At 44.0% G+C, this 17,705-nt stretch overlaps 1 protein-coding gene across 16 annotated transcripts in view; it reads left to right on the top strand.

Annotated features, from left to right (window-relative positions):
• Nucleotides 1-17,705, top strand: part of FBRSL1 (fibrosin like 1) — a 910,549-nt gene that overhangs the window by 739,735 nt on the left and 153,109 nt on the right. For 12 of the 16 annotated variants that reach the window (XM_054995767.1, XM_054995762.1, XM_054995764.1 and 9 more), the window contains one exon: nt 3,740-3,793. The exons of the other annotated variants lie outside the window; for them this stretch is intronic. In XM_054995767.1, coding sequence (XP_054851742.1) covers nt 3,740-3,793 — 54 coding nt within the window. The remainder of the gene's footprint in view (nt 1-3,739; nt 3,794-17,705) is intronic. 16 annotated transcript variants of the gene reach the window in all.

Below are 17,705 nucleotides of genomic sequence, written 5' to 3'. Positions count from 1 at the left end.
TAAAGAATTCTGTCTTGCCTTTTTTCTCAACCCCCCCCCCCCTCTATTTTTGTTAACATAAGTGTGCAGCAACCAAGAAGGCCTCTTTAGGAACACTTTGTCTCTCCCAAGCCTAACAGTGTCGTCAGCTGCTAACATGCCTGTTTCTGCACCTTCCTTCCAAAATATGCTAGAGATAACTGAACAACATTCAGGTGTGTTGAATTGTATTGTGGTTTCTTTTCAGCAGTTGTTGCTGAGAGCGGGACCACAAGTGACGCCTGACACAGGTTGGACACTTGCCAGCTTCCCTCAAGTTTTGATGGGAAATGTAGGCAGCTTGGTGGAATGTTGGACAAGTGACAGTTGAAAAGTCCATTGGACAGCAGTCAGAGAGTCAAGCTGCAAGACCAGGATGCCTACATTTCCCATCAAAACTTGAGGGAAGCTGACTAGTGTCCAGCCTGTGTCAGGCGTCACTTGTGGTCCCGCTCTGATTCTTATCCTAGTGATAAGCTACTTGTAGTGTTGCCTGTTGGTGTTCCAGAAGAGTCAAGCTTAGTAAAATATGTCAGCAAGCTGCATTGGTTGCCAGTGGAGTACCGGATCAGATTCAGGGTTCTGGTATTGACCTATAAGGCCCTGTGCAGACTGGGACCAGCGTATCTATGGGACCGTCTCCCCATATATTCCCTGGAGGACACTCTGATCAGGGGACAAACAGCTGTTGGTGGTCCCTGGCCCCAAGGAGACCTGCCTAGCCTCAACTAGAGCCAGGGCTTTTTCGATCCTGGCTCCCACCTGGTGGAACGCTCTGTCTACTGAAATCAGGGCCCGGCAAGACCTAATATCCTTTCACCGGGCCTGCAAGACAGAGTTGTTCCACCTGGCATATGGCTGAGGCTGGGCCTCCGCCGGTCTGAAAAAAGGGGTGTATAAAATCTTAACCCTCCCTGCGGAGGCTGCCCACCATCCTGTTTTAAATGTATATTAATACACTCTAGTTTTAATGTAGATGAATTTTTAATTGTATTTTAATATGTTGTTATCTGCCCTGAGCCCACTCGCGGGGAGGGTGGAATAGAAATTTGAAATAAATAAAATAAAAATAAATAATAAAAATCTGTATGCAGGTCCTTTAGTTTTCAAAAGCAGATGCCCCTGGAATTGTGTTGACCATTAAAAACAAGAGCATCCTTCGATTCTTTTGCATAGCATGGCCCCTTCTTCGTCAGGGAATGTCTTCTGGATTCCTCCCCCTCCACGCCTCATTGGATGAGACAGTAGCTGCTCTAGAAAAATTGCAGCAATAGCTTTAAAGCATAGGAAAATATGAAATATATTTTTAGCATTCTTTTTGCCCACGATGCAGCACCTGTGAAAGAAAAAAGGAGAGCAGGTACAACCGGAGCAGACTTCTTTTTCTAAAGCTATAAATAAAGGAATGTCAAGCACATGCTTCTAAACCTGTGATTTTGCCCAAGTAGTCCCCCACAAAAGACTTTCTTCATACTGGTAGGCTTACAATCCTATTAGCCTTGCTTTGGGTTCGAGGGCCCAGCTGATCTGATACACAGATGGAACTCAAGTATCCTTCATACCCCAACACTCAGCAAAGAGTTGGGTCAGCAGAACTGGAGGAGTAACAATTACTTTTGTGGTTTATGCAGATGCTTCTCAAATTTTATAATGGGAAGTGACCCATAGTTTGCTTTGTTCATTAAGAATGTAGGAGTGGGCTTCAACCATTGACTCAGAAGTTGCTCTTTCCATTACACACTTTGTAGAATGGCCAAACACAGAGACTTGTTTTGGGCTCTGTATAACAAGCACCATTTTCAACCTCTCTGCCCTACTGGTACTTCAGGTCCTACACCATCTCAGAGTCCCTCCCTTCCACCCATTCTTTATATAAAACTGGCGTCTTGTGGCTCCTTAAAGACTACAAAAAAATTTATTTGAGCATAAAAGTTTGTGAGTCAGAGCTCATTTCTTCAGATCACTTGCATCTATTGAAGTGAGTTCTGACTTAGAGAAGCCTAAGTTGGAATGTATTTTGTTAGTCTTTAAGATGCTACTGGACTCCTGTTTTATTTTGCTGCTTCGGACTAATACAGGTACCCATCTGGAATTATCCATTCTCTAAAATGATTGTACTACAATGGGTGCTGCAATTCATGTAAGGGCCATTACCTGGCTCTTAAAATACTTTGATGTAGGGGCCTTATCATGTGTTTGAGTTACAGCTGTCATCAGGACTGGAAGGAACCCAGTTTGCCTGACTGTAGAATTTGACTTACTCTGTTTTGTGTAAGACTGGAACCTGTATTTCTTCCAAGGACTTCAGGTCCAGTGCTAACTTCTCAGCAGGGAAGTAGATCAGGCTAAAAGGAAATGTCTTTCTTGCCAATATGCTTTAGAGTCTATGTATGAGCGTTCTACTTCTGAACTTTGACTAATATTCCGTGCTCACTCTGATTGCCATCACTTCAAAGCAAAAAGTCATATTTGCTCCTAGCCATTTGCAGTCTTTTTCTAGTCCCAGCTGCTGTGTTCTAACTGTGCATAGTTTAAAATGTCCTAATTTCAGGGGATGATCCCAAAAGAATTTGGCATCAAGTGGCAAAGAAAAAAAAGTGGGGAAACCAAAAAAAAGAGAGACCCTAAACAATGAATATGGTTCTGAATATAATTAACGCTATTGCATTTTGAGCCAGTAATGCTCTTCTTCAGGTATGATTTGATGTATGCTTTTAGTAGGTTGCAAGATAAATAATCCGAGGCTTGAACAAATCTCCCCTTGTGTAACTGAGAGAGACAGAGCATCAGATCATATCCCCTGAAATAGTTTCTCCTTGAAACATGTTGGATTAATCTTCCACATTATATTTAATTGCATTGCTGCAATGAAGCATGCTTGCGACACACAATTAACCGTTGTGATAGTGTGTGATTGGAGTGTCAATTCTGGTAGCCTTCTGAGTAACTCCTTTTCAGGGCTGTAGCTAGGATGGGGCAGGAGGTGCACTGCCCCACTTGCACTGATTTATGCCATGTAAGAATTCATTTTGAAAAACAGCCTCTTTGAGTTGTGACACGAGAGAGGAAACGTTCTCATTAACCATATCAGGTTTCTTCCCCCAAAGGGGCAATGCTTCTCCAAACAGCACCTGCCTGATTTGCCCAGTTCTGCCCACCCAAGATTCCTTCCGGCTCAGGGTGGATTTGTCGCAAGCATTTTTATTATCCTGAAAGAAAATCCTCCTTTTAGCTACTATCACTGTAAGCACGGGAGGGCGCTTATATGAGATAGATAGCTTATAGAAGATAGGCTGCATTTAAGGAACTAGATAAAAGCATCTTTAAAACAATTTTTCTTGTTCAGTTTAGAAGATTTTTGTACTAATACTTTTATCGACTCTAAAATACACATGGGCATTAATTGGGCTTGGTAATGAGATTATAGACGTTTCAGTGGTTTATGAATTAATGATGGGTTTTCCATCCCTTAATTTGAAAGTCCACTGTGAAAATGTGGCACTCCCTTTCAGCATGTCTAGTTTTCTAGCGTGGTCTCAAAATGTATTGTGTCGACCTAGACCTTAGACGACTTCTGGGCACCTATCTTTCATCAAGGTTGGTTGCTCCTCTGAAGCAATCTATGTTATCAGAAATGTAAAGTTTGCCCCAGCAAGCTTAAAAAGAAAAGTTTCTGCTAAAAGTGTTTGATTGTGAACGGAACTTTTTGTTTTGTCTGTAGAAATCAGCGAACCTGGAGCTGCCTCGTATCAGGAGTGCTTTGGTAGCAGGCAAGGTATGAGATCAAGTCTCTCCAATCTGGGTGCCTGGGGATCGATTATTTAGCTTGGCTGAGTGGCTCTCTCTGCTTCTTTTGCCTTCTTGCTTTCGTGCTTTCTTTTTTAATGGGCATGCGCTCGCTTGTATTTTCTCATCCCTGTGCGTTTTCAGTACTCCTCCCTCCCAGCTATGAACGTTTCAGTGGGTACGGTTCAAAAAGACGTGTGTTGTAAAATGGTGTTTACACCCAGCTAAGCAACTTTGCAAACTCTATGTAGGGTTTGTAGAAGTAAAAAAAAAATCAGTGTAGTAGTTAGCATGAAGGACTGACCTGCGTACACTTTGCAGATTCTCAAGGTTTTTAAAAAAATGTTCCTTTTTGGGGGGAGTTTGTTCAAGTCTGTTCAGTCCAGTCTGTTTTCACCAACTTGGTACATGGTGAGGGCATCATGCAGACCAGGCCTAAAAGAGCAGAGGCAGGGTTGCGAGACAGACCTTGAGCCAAGGGTAGGTTTGGCACTAGCGAGAACTACTCTTTGGCAGGTGGTTCTGTAGGTGGCAAAAATGCAGAACAAGTGCAGAGGAAAACAAACCAGGATTAAGTCAGAATACCACATTGGTACAAAACACAAAACTATAGTTAAGCCCAACTGCAGGTTAATAAACTGCCTTCAGACCCTGGCTTGAGGTACTCAAACTAACTGTAGTTAGTGCAGCGGTGCAGGTTTGGATCAGTTAACTATGGTTAGTTTAACTGAATCATGTTTTTGCGTTATGACCGAACTGACCCTTTGTTAGACATGGCTCCCCAACATGGTGCCTGTGGGTGCCATGGCATGCACTGGCACCTTTCCTGGACCCCACCAAGTGTTTTTAGAAAGTGAGTGGGGCCATGTGGGGCCTTTGCCCAGCAGAGCTTGTGGTCAGCCCTTGGAGATCTGATTGGCTGTGCAGATTTTTTTTTTAAAAAAAGTTGCTTGGGTAGCAGCTGCCACAACAACGTAGTGATCTTCGCTGCGTAACTGATAAGTTGTGTGTATGCAAGAAAATATTTTTAAACAATATGTTCCATTTATTTATATTTATTTTTATATTTCAATTTATATACCGCCCATCCCCAAGGGCTCTGGGCGGTGAACAGTTTAAAATCGATAAAAACAAGAAAACAACAAAACTAAAATCAATATAAAACAATGAAACAAATTAATGAAGTGCAGTGGTGGGGAGAACCCTCCCCCACCCCAAAGGTGGGAGGCCGACATGGCACCGCCCCCTTCAACCACCGAACGTCTGGCGGAACAGCTCTGTCTTACAGGCCCGGTGGAACGATAATATGTCCCGCTGGGCCCGGGTCTCCATTGACAGAGTGTTCCACCAGGCTGGGGCCAGGACTGAAAAGGCCCTGGCCCTGGTTGAAGCGAGGTGGGCTTCCTTAGGGCCGGGGACCACAAGTAAACATTTATTTGCTGATTGAAGCGATCTCCGGGGAACGTACAGGGAGAGGCGGTCCCGAAGATATTTAGAAGGCATCCTGTTAAACAGAGCTTCTGCCTGAAGTGTTGAGGCGTTATTATTAGAGTTACGCACTTCCTGACATTTTGTGGTTGGCTTTGCCTCCTGCAGCAGCTATTTTGTAGTTGCACTCACCACTACGTGTCAGAATTTCAAAGGTGCCCATAGTCTCCAAAATGTTGAGGATCCCTGGTTTAGGACAAACCAGAGTTGACAAACTCCAGAATTCTTAGCTCTGTGTTTAGATTTAAGTAGGCTTGTGTGACTTCTACAGTTACAAGTTTGCTATTAAAGGAAACAGTTGCCATATTTTGACATTCTCTCTTTACTCTGTGTGTATGTGTGTAATGATGGTGTTTATGGTTACTCACAGAGGCTTGGAAATGTGTATTGAAGGCTGAGAAACTGCATTCCTGTAACATGAACCCTAGCTCTTGAGCACACTTCACTCTCTTTTCCTCTCAGCCTAAACTGTATTGTCCAAACGGTGAGGCTGTCTTCCTTGTACTGCCAGCCCAGGGGGCTTCAGGCATGATGTCACATGGAAGTAGGGATGTCAAAACTGCTGCACTTTCAGCCTAACAGAGAAAGGTATTGGGGACAATGGTGATGGAAAAGGTGAATTTGTAAAGGCAAACTGGAGCTGATGTGGTCATAGGGTTCCCAGGTGCCCAGTGTTAGTGGGCAAACTCCCAGGGATTTGCCCCCTCATCCGTTGATCGCTGGGCAATTGGAGGGAAGGGGCAAGTTTCCGGAGCTTGCCCACCATCGACAGGCACCTCAGGAGCATGCACCGTGTGCACACTCCCACCAGCCACGGTGACATCACTTCTATAAGTGACGTCGTCGCGCCGGCTGCAGGAACGTTTCCATTCTTTGTTGGAGGCCAATTTGGGCCCCAAAGCAGCAGAATCAGCTCCATGTGAGCACAAAGGAGCTTGCGTGGCTGGCGCAACATCACTTACAGAAGTGATGTCACCCCATAGCCGTGTGATGTCACTTGCAGAAGTGACATCATCACGTCGCTGCCGGAGTGCGCACACGAGGATTTAAAACAGCCCGGGAGAAGATAAGTGCCAGGTCCCAAACCTCCCAGCAGGAGGATAGAGGGACCTGGCAACCCTATGTGGTCATGAGACTAAGCCTGGGAAGACCTGGGTTCAAATCTCTCCTGTTTGACCTTGGGAAAGTCACTGTGTCTTAGCTGGACCCGCCTCGCAGTTTTGTTGTGAGGATTCAGTAGAGAGGAGGGGAGAACCATGCACACCACCTTGAGTTACTTAGTGGAAGGACAGGATACAAATGGGATAGGAAGATCTGCGGAAGCATGGTATTAGAAGAGTTGTTTTCCCCTACTCTTGTCTTAATTTCATCAAGAGGTCATCATTCATTATAATTTGTCCGTGCCCATTTTCCTGCCCAAGAATGTCAAAGCACATGCTGAGCAATGATAAGTATTTACTGCCATAAATAAAGAAGGGGAAATGTGAAAGGTAAGTATAAATGGATCTGAAAACATAGCTATGGGAGAAAAATATATAATCTCGACTACAGTGTACACTTGACTGCATCTTTGATTCAGAGCCAAAGGTGCATGTTATTGGAGAACAAGGACCTACCGTTTGCCCAGCCGTTGTGAGAAAATTAAACCCAACAGAAACAATAAAACAAAAGGAGATCTTTTGGTCCCGCTTTTAGACGATAACATAGGAGGGTCACCGTTTCAGCTGACAGCAGTCCTAGCTCTTATATTACAGTCACATGTTCTGGGTCAGCAGCAGGCCAAAAGCTCGACATGGTTACTGATGTTTTTAACTGGGTTAGGATAATTATTTCCCTTTATCTCCTGGCTGTGGGCTCATGATAAATGGAATTCTGGACTGGAAGGAACATATTTTTTTTCCTGACTTGCTTATTAATACAGGCTTTATCCCCCATTCATGCTTGGAGGAAGGCTTTAAAACTGTACCGCAGTGAGCCTTACATAGAGCAAGGCCGGCATCATAACTTATTTGGGGCTATCAGTCTTTGTGGCTGAGCTCAGGAAATGCAAGATACTGATCTGTGGTGTGAAGTCTTGCAGGCTCCTACTTAGTTCTTGCCCTGCCTCGATGGCCCAGGCTAGCCCGATCTCAGAAGCTAAACAGAGTTGGTCCTAGTTAGTACTTGGATGGGAGATCATCAAGGAAGTCCAGAGTCGCTACACAGAGGCAGGCAATGGCAAACCATTTCTGTTCATCTGCTGCCTTGAAAACCGTGCCGGGTCACCATGAGTTGGCTGCGAATTGACGGCACTTTCCACCACTGATCATTTCTTGCACCTACAACGTTGCCATGCCTTTTCAAGGCCATTTCAGACCCGATGATTTTCCTTCCTTAATCGCACTTTGATGTATTTAAAAAGTTTGCACAGCACATATACATTATGTGCGTATGTATGGCATTTACAGAAGTTCAAGATTGCTGTGACTGTGGCTTCTCAGTCCATGAAGACTGCTAGTACATACAATAAAACAGACTTCGTGTGCAACTGCGTACACGAAGTCTGTACACTTCTTCCTACATTTATCATGTTTCATGTGGCTTTTAGTCCGAGCTACTCCTTTGCAGCTCGGTTGCTACTCCTGTTCTTGCCTTGCTTTGTGCAGGCTCTCCCTCGACCCTCAACTTCAGCAACAGAGTTCATTCTACACTGCCCTGCATAGCAGTACGTGACAGTCAGAAAGTGGCACTCTAGTCTAGTGTAGGGCGCAGGAAGGTCAGATGAGAAGAAGGAGATCAAGGAGACAACAGGCTGTCATATGGAGATGGCTTACCAAGAAGGACAAACGGAGCATCTCTGGGAGACGTTTCACACATTACATATAAACACACACACACACATGCTTGAGTGTAAACGAGTGTAAGCTCGGCAAAGACCTATAGCCAACTATCCAAGGTGCATCTTTTTAAGCATCATTTTGATACTCAGGTGTGTGCTCCTGAAAGATTAAATCAAGCGTGAAAAGGCCTTGAGAAAGGATAACATTGTCTTTCTCTCTCTTTCTGGAAATTTTATGTAAACTCAGGAAGGGGTGAGTTCATAATCTCAGGGATCCATTCCAACACAGTGTTACTATTGTGAGTATTTAAATACGACTCACGCCTGTCTCCCTGCTAAAAAGCAAAGCCTGTGAATTTTGCTTCTGTTTAGATCCTAAAACAAATGCCTAGCATCCACAGATCCGGCTGTGCGTGTGGGTTCTATGAAATGTTAAAAGCAAGAAAACAAAAAGACGTATTGATTCTCATACCTCCTCATGCCACCACTATGAACATTCAAGTCAGGCCTCAGTTTTGTTTGTTCGTTCATTTAAAGCTATAATAACTAACTAACATAACAGAGAACTATAATTTTTTTTTGTAAAAACAAAACAAAACCCTAACTTGCAATGACAAGAAGAGGAAAAGCTTCTGATTGTATATTTTATTTATTTATTTGCCTCATTTATGCTGTCTTTTCTCCCCACTGGCTTATGCTGTTCTCTTCTCCATATTATCTTCACAGTAATCCTGTGAAGTAGATTAGTATGACAGTATTTGACTAGCCCAAAGTCACACATCAAGGTTCGATGGCAGCGTGGGGATTTGAACTTGGGTCTCCCTGACACTTTTCTATGGGGTGCAGTGGGATGGCATTCAGGCAGTGATCTTTGAAATCATCATGCCCCTGTTTTTATCTGTGGCTGTTTGGCCAGTCATACGTTTAATGCCTTGTATTATTTCTGAGCAGATGGGAGCAAACTCTTCACTTTTGCTGGCCTTCTGCAATAAACACATTTTTTTTTTTTTTTGCAAACCTGTCCTGCATGGCGCCGCAGCCCTTTAAGTGTATTTGAGCTGCCAATGAAATGTGACTGCCACAACTTCCTTTTATAACTGCTTGCTCATCTCCCAGAAATTACGCCATAATGAGGTTTGGTTTATATATTTTACCCATCTCCTCATTAAAGTGCTATCTTTTCGGAAGAGGCGCTTTGTATGTTGAAATATTGCATGGTTAAAACGAAGGCAGGTTTATAAGGATTTAATGTACTTGGGAGCCAAGGTTTTGCAGCTTTATGGCAAAGATGTTGTAACAAAGGACTTTATGGGTAGGGTGTGCTATATTTTACTCAGGCAGTTTCTCAGGAAAAGATCTTAAGCAAAAGCTTTGCTAGTCAAGGAAGAAAAATCTCTGGAGCAAAGAGTCTCCTCTGTTTGGACTTGGCAGGTAGTAAATGGTTTTGTCTTCGCACCAGTATCCTCTTCCCTGTGTTTGAACTCTCCATGTTGAAGTTTTATTTATTTATTTATTTATTTATTTATTTATCTATTTATTTATGCCGTATAGTTCACCTTTCTCACTGAGATTCAAGGCGGATTACACAGTATGAGATTAGTACAATAGGTATCAAGGACATTTCCATACAGTATCAAGAACATTTTCATAAACAATGCCATTGGGTAAATAGATACAAGTTTAAAAACACATAGCATTAGCAAGAATCCAATACAGAGTAGAAGAAATACTGAAACAGAACATAATTAATTCTAGGACTGACATTACATGAAGCACAGGTAGTACTTAGGAGTACATATTTAAAGCAACAGATAATATGTAAGGCAGCATAGTGGTGAAGTCTGTAGTCCCTGTCTCATTGGTGAAACATATGATACAGCCCTCCCATTTGAGTAAAAAGCCTTTTTGAATAATTTGGTTTTGCATCGTTTGCAGAAAGCCAGGGGGGCGGGTTTCCTGACCACCTCAGGCAGGGCGTTCCACAGCTTAGGGGCCACCACAGATAAAGCCCGTATTGCTGTTGATTTCGCCCATGTGCAGCCTGGCACCTGCAGGAGCCCCTGTTCCGATGAGCGAAGCTGCCGTGGAGGAACATAGGGAGGGAGGCGATCCCGTAGGTATGCCGGACCAAGGCCATGAAGAGCTTTGTATGTAATAACCAATACCTTGAATTGAGCATGGTAACTGATAGGTAGCCAATGGAGTGACTGTAGGATGGGAGTGATGTTCAGGCTCCTGCTTGCTCCTGATGACAGTCGAGCTGCAGCATTTTGCACTCATTGGAGCCTCCTAGTTACCTCAGATGGGAGACCTATGTATAGTGCATTACAATAGTCAAGCCTTGATGTTACCATAGCATGGATCCAGGTGGCCAGGTCGGCCGTGTCAAGATAAAAAGCCATCCTCCAGGCAAGAGTGAGATTGTAGAAAGCATTTTTTGCCGCTGCCTTAACTTGTTTTTCTAGTAGTAGCGCTGGATCCAGTATAACCCCTAGGCTCTTAACTGAGTCTGCAAGGGTCAGATGATCTCCATCGAAAGTTGAGAGTATAATATCCTTCAAGATCTCTGCCTTCCGAACAAGCATCACTTCAGGATTGCCTGGGTCCAGTTTCAATGTGATATTTTTCGACTATTTCACCACAGCAGTCAGGCAGCCATCTTAAGATTTCTACTGCATCCTGTGAGGACCTGGATAGCAAGATATAGAGTTGGGTGTCATCTGCATATTGATGACATCCAACTCCATAGCTGCAAATGAGTTCTCCTAAAGGCTTTATGTAGAGGTTGAATAACATGAGAGATAAGATTGCGCCCTGTGGAATCCCGCAAGATAGTTCCCATTCTGGAGATAGCAATGGCAACCCTTTGAGTCTGTTCCATGAGAAAAGATTTAAACCAGTCCAGAGCACATCCTTTGATGCCCACTTCTGTTTCTAAACGCCTCAACAGGATGGCATGGCCTACTATGTCAAAGGCTGCAGATAGATCCAAGAGAAGCAATAAAGAGGCATGGCCTTTGTCTGTATCCCGACAGAGATCCACTAATGCCACTTGTGCTGTCTCTGTCACATGCCCTGGACTGAATCCTGATTGGAAATGGTCCAGAGCACTAGAGTTGTCCAAGAAAGTCTGGAGTTGGTCAGCTGCTGCTCTCACAATCACTTTGCCCAGAAAGGGCAAATTAGAGACTGGGCAATAATTGGCCACATCATTTTTGTCTAGGGATGGTTTTTTAAGTTGCGGACAGATAACTGCCTGTTTAAGTGGCCACAGGAAGGAGCCCTGAGTTAGCGATTGATTTACAATAGACCTCAGTGGTTCATTTATGTGATGCTTACTTGATGTTAACAGCCAGGATGGGCAAGGATCGAGTGCAACAGTAGTGGCTTTCATAGACATCAAGATCCTGTTAAGATCTGTCATTGTAATTGGTTCAGGGCAGTCCAAGTGTAAGCTAGGTAGTGTATTAAGCATTTCTTCCATCTCGTTTGCATTGCAGCTAGCATCTAAATCAGAACGTATTCGTGCTATTTTATCAGCGAAAAACTTAGCAAAGGCCTTGCAGCTAATTGTCTGTTCTTGGGACTGTAAAAAATCAAATTTATGGGTTAGGAGGTGTCTGGATATCTAAAACAATTGGGATGGTCGTGAACTAGCTGACACAATGGTTGCCGAGAAATAACGCTTCTTTGCTGCTTTCCTTTCCACTTCATAGGTCCTCCAGTGGGTTCTGTGGCGTGCTGTATCTGCTTCTGCGTGAGTTTTTTGCCAGCGTCTTTCTAGACGTCTTCCAACCCTCTTTTTAAGTCAGTCAGCTCTGCGTTAAACCATGGGGCTGGCTTCCGTCCCAAGGGCCGGAGCGGTTGACAAGGAGCAATGGCGTCAATAGTTTCAGGGAGCTTCGCGTTCCACGCTCCTACAGCAGCTACCATGGGGCATGTGTCTGGAATTCTAAAATCCCCCCCCCCCAAGACATTTTGGCATCTTGAAGGGTCCATGAGCCTTGGTTGGTGAATCATTTTAACTGGACCCCCCATTTCATGGGGTGTTGGGGCTATTGTGGACTGAGCCTGGAGCTCAGAATGATTTCAGCCCAGAGTGATTCAGCTCAAGCAACGTGCTTTATTGCCAACCAGAACAGACAGACGACAGCAGACTACTACTACACACTAGATGACACTACACAGACTGAACAGAAGCCCTCAATATATACACAGAACCCCGCCCCAAGAATAGCTAGCAACCAATAAGAATGTGTACTTTACAATACCATCATTTGCATGAACTATATACAATGTATAAGATAGGCAGGCCACTGATTGGTCTTTATTGGAGAGGACCGATTGGCTGCTGCCCCCAGAAAGTACCCAATGAATGTGCAGACAAATGTAACCAATGATAGTGAAGTGCAGGCAAATGTAACCAATGGAACCTTGGCATAACCTGAAGCTCAGTGTATAACAGTAAATACATTCAATATAGCAATTACCTTAGAGGCCTTGTTTGGCCTAGCTCAGCCCAATACACAACAGGGGCTGTATTCACTTTTGCCTTCAGCAGACGATGGTCTGACCAAGCTTCAGGCCGAATCTCCAGTGTTGAAATAATGTTTTCCCTTAAAGGCTCAGTGCAAAATATTAAGTCTAAGGTGTGGCCTCTTTCATGTGTAGGAGCTGTCACAATATGCTGGCTTGCTTGCCTTTGAGGACAGGTATGTTGGGTAGTTTACTGTTTTGTGATCCTTAAACGTTTGTCTATCTATTTATTTATATGTATTAAAACATTATATCCTGGTACCCAGTTTTAAAAGAACTCCGGTATGTTTTACAAACAGTATAAAAGTGCAAGATTACAGCATTAAATAGTGATAGTCATCTTAAAAATATCAGAAGTCATCTTAACAAAATCTGATGTAAACCTCATGTAAATGGAATGGCCTTCACCTATTTATAGCTGGCTAACAAGTATGTTGCTATACAAGCCTTCTGGGCTCTGGGTTGCTAACTTTTAGGTAGGGCCTGGAGTTCTCTTGGAATTACAAGTGTTCTACAAAGTACATAGATCAGTTCCCCTGGAGAAAATGGCAACTTTGGCAGATGAACTCTATTGCAAACTCCTTCCTCCCATATGCACTGCCCCCCAAGTTATCAGGAATTTCCTATACTGGAGTTGGCAGCCCTACCTTGGGGGAGGGGACACAGTGGTATATGATTTTGCCAACATTGCCAAAGTTACTACATTACTTTCAAGTACAACCCGGAAGTGACAACGGGTAGCACTAGGAATTGCTGAAAACTCTATGATTTTACCGTGGAGTTCCCAGGGATTTCTACAGCTACCCATTGTTACTTGACAAAGCGGCACAGAGGCCAGCAGTATTTTTCTCCTACTGCTCCTTGGAATGGTGATGGACAACAGCAGTGATTGGCAGGAGGCATCCCACCATAGCAGGAGGTCTGACAGTTAGGCTTCCCAGTTGCCTGCCATTGGTGGGTAATCTCCCGGAGGTTTGCCTCATTGCCTGCCAATCACTTGTGATCAGCGGGAGTTGGCAACACCCTCCCCCCAGAGATTGCCCGCCACCAGCAAGCAACCCGGGAAAGCATGCGCCAGGTGGACTTCCAGTGGAACACGACATCACTTCCTGAAGTGACATCATCGTACCAGCTGCAAGTGTGCTTCCGTACTTCACTGGGGCCAATTTTGGCCCCAAACGGGTAGAATTAGCCCGTGCTTAGCACTGGAGCATGCCCATGGTCAGCATGATGACATCACTTCCTGGAACTGACATCATTATGCTTTTCCAGGAGCACATGTGCGCAAAGTGTTCACGCAAAGAGATCCCAACAGATAAGTCCCAGGTCTCCCCCGCCCCTCCCACCAAGAGGGTATACAGACGGGGGAACCCTACTAGCAACTCTACTACCTGGGCTCCTTTTTCTCCTGACCTACAGTGACATAAAATTAAACCATGGCTGAGAGTATTCCTAAGGATAGCTTTTTCTTGTATGCTTTGTCCTTATAACTGGTAGCAAACATTCCTGAGTCATCTTCTTCCAGACACATATGTCTTCTAGTTAAAGATAAGCAAGCTGGGGGGAGTGCTTATTTGGAAGTGCAATTCCTATGACTTAGGTCCAGTTGTCAGTGAAAAGATGAATCTATATTGGAACCGTACCATTTCAGAATATGAGGTGGGAGTGACGTGATTAAACGTTCCACTGTAGAGTTCCAGCTTGGAAGGGTTCGCTTTGTAAGGAGGAACACTCATTCATGAAGGAGCCCTCTACCCCATTACCTGAAGTGGTATAGACCAGGCACAATGTTTTATCTCCCGTGAGAATTATAGGGCAAATTGGAATCAGAAAAGAATGGAAGGAGTGCTTCTAGGGTACATGTCAGAATTTAGACAGAGGGTAGAAACAGCAGTGGCAACAGCACAGTTCCTCTCTGCGAGATATCAAAGACCTTCATGTACAGTGTTATCTGACAGTTGTTTTTAACATTGTTGACAAACCACCTGCCTTGTTAATTAACTCCTGTTGGGAGAGTATGACTGACTAGCAGTAGTTACAACTACTCTGGCACTGGAGAGAGCCATGAGAAGAAATTCTCCTGGTGGCATTTCCCCCATTAGTATTAACATTTGCAAAAGGGAGTGGCAACAACCAGTGCCTTTAATTATTGCCAAAGTCCTGTCCCCCCCTCTCTTTGTAAAAGTATTTTTTTTAAAGAAACACTGCCATGACTGCCTAATACTTGTAAAATGGCACATTAAAGAATAACAAAATAATTTGCAGCCCTTCTACGGCTTTGCTTTAATTCCCAAAGATCTGAGACTTGGGCTTGCGATGCCGGCAAGGGTTCCCTAGATACCTTTGCATGGGCTCAGTGTCTTGTTTAAAGTGTCATGCTTAGCTGGCACTCCAGAGCTCTGTAGCACTTGTGTGTATTGTGCTGCTGTGCCACTAAGCATGTTGTGGCTGTTTGGCATGGGTCACAGGAGCACAGTTTCAACGAGACACTGAACATGTACAAAGTCATACGAGGAAGCTTTTTTCGTATCCTGGTTGAATCAGGTCTTGTGTGCCATGTTAAAAGATAGATGCACACAGCTGCATTTGAATTGGGAGTTCATTCCATAGCCTTGGGGCTACCACTGACAAGACCCTACTGATCTCCTTAGAGGAGGTTATTCGGAGCAGTTTCTAAGGCCTAGCAATCTCATTCTTGCGTGCAGTAAAAGTCCCCCAAATTGTTCCTCTGAAGCCAATAACACAGAGTGTCAAGATCCAAGGTTCTTTGGCACATATTTAGGGCCAGAGCATTTTAGGCTTTCTCACTGATTAGGATTCCAGACACATGATTACCCTATACTGATTTAGGGTAAGCAGGGTACAAATTGTTCATTCAGCATACTTACACGTGCCCATTAATGGAAATCAGTGGCAGAGTTTATTTAATGCATAGCATTTACATGTGAGTCAGTAGTCAGGGCTCTTTTTGTGATGCTCAGAGTTTCTCTGTACAAACATCCTTCATCCAGGAAAAACTGGTAACAGAGATCAGCTTCCCCTTTTCAATACAGTGTGCATAATCAGCTGCTCCTGTAACAAGAGGATCCTTCTTTAATGTGAGGCAGGGCAGTGTTGAATATGTCCTTGGTCCCTCTTTGAAATTCTTATTTCCACTACTACCTGTGCTGGATTTGCCACACACACAACCTGCCCCCCCCACAAACACAGTAACAAAGGCTGCAAGGTCTCCTGATTTTAAAGCTGAAGGTTCTACGTTGTGTGTAGCATGCAAAAAGCCAATATATGAAGCATTTCTTTGTAAGAAAAATAAATATCTGGCTTCATTATAAGATGCCTCTACGAGGGAGGAAAGCATATGGGCCTCGTTAATGAAGAATTACTGTGCTCCATCTCATTTTTGCAGAGAGCGTGAGGCAAAGGAGAAAGGGAAGGCAAAGGAGGCGGTTTCTGCCGCTCTCTTTTCCTTATCGTTTCCCCCTCAGAGAGAGAGAGAGAGTGAGCACGTAAGCACACCAACCTGCCAGCCTCAGGCTCTCTAAATTGGTAATGGTTTCTGGAAGGCATCCAGGCTGTTGTAAATATGAACTTTTGTCAATATTCCCCAAGCTTCCACAGACTCTGGGGTGGGCTTTATTAGCTGAAGGTCACTCCATTATATTCCTCCATCTCCTGAGACCTTTGATTCTTTTCTGAAAAGGACAGCCATCCAAGGCCTTAGAAGCCAGCTTTTTCTTGAATGGTGCCAGCGCTGATAAGCTTAAGGCGCATATTTCATCCACCCTCCTCTGCTCTGCGAAGACAAATGGTGTTTTATAATTCCTGGTTTCTTTTCGTTGAACAATGGAGGGAGGCACACACAAACCGCACTCTCCCGCACATGGACACAAGCACAGTTTTAATCTTTTGGGTTCCTTTGTCTGTTTGGGTGGGGCGGGGGCTCAGCATGTGACCCGAGCGCCCTGGTTTCAGAACCACCTCTCTAATATGGTATGATGGTAGCTTAGCCTCTTATGAAGAGTGTAGGTAGTTCTTTGGGGTCGACTCCTGCTAGTAAGCTGAAATCGTTGATTTGGGAGTGGTGCCTGGGGAGTGTGGAGTTTGGAGAAGAGTGCGAGTTCAGCAAGGACATGATGCCGAGTTCACCCTCCATAGCTGCCATTCCCTCCAGGAGCAACCCCCTACCAAGGTTTTTCTGTAATGTAGAACCCCATACAAACACTCTTAAGTGGCAAAAACATCTTGCTCTTGAATGAAATATCCCGCATAACAGTTTACAAACATGTAAACAATTTACACTCTGTGCAAGGGTGGTATAAAGGGGGGGGGGGAAGTACCTGCTGTGTGCAAACAAAGCAGAAACAAAGATGTTCCCATGAGATCATAATCAGATAAGTTTACCAGGGTGGAGGCAGCAGGTGCAAATATATGCTCAAACAAAAAATTGAACAAGAGGCTGGTGGTTGGAAAGGACACAGGCTATTAAAGATGAAAAACAGTTTTCTTTTTGTAGAACTCGTTAGTCTGGTACTTGATGATCCATCCTGTGATCTGGCTACACTGATCTCAGGAATGTGGGGGAATGATGGGGCAGTGGAAACAACGCTCCAGTCGACAGTGCCCATTCGTCAAAGCGGACAGTTTTTCAAATAACAGGGTTTTTAAAAAATTTGAGACTTGCACATTTAGAGAATAAGATCATCTTTTAGAATAGAAAAGGTATCTGTTTTTTAAAAGTGGCCTCTCGTGCTCCCTAAAAGTACACCCATTTGACTACTGCCCAGATTCCTCCCATTTGACTCGCCTGTTTCTGCCGAAAGATTTCCTCTGGTGGGTTTTTCCAAGATTACCATCACCCTACACTAAAGATACCCCTGAAACGACTGTGCCTATGACCACAGCAGAGTGCTTAAGTAGTAGTAATAAAGTAGTAACTTAAGGATGTTATTATTTAAGAAGAGTGTTCATTAGCAGGTTAGAAACAAAAAAAAAACCCTGGTTTTTCCTAAGTCTCTGACATGAATAGTTTACAGATGCCAAAATACAAATAGAGACTTGG

Source organism: Eublepharis macularius, chromosome 13 (assembly GCF_028583425.1).
Source record: "Eublepharis macularius isolate TG4126 chromosome 13, MPM_Emac_v1.0, whole genome shotgun sequence".
In the NCBI taxonomy this organism is placed as follows: domain Eukaryota; kingdom Metazoa; phylum Chordata; class Lepidosauria; order Squamata; family Eublepharidae; genus Eublepharis; species Eublepharis macularius.
Note: the sequence above shows the minus strand (reverse complement) of the source record. Positions and strands in the feature narration are given on the sequence as shown.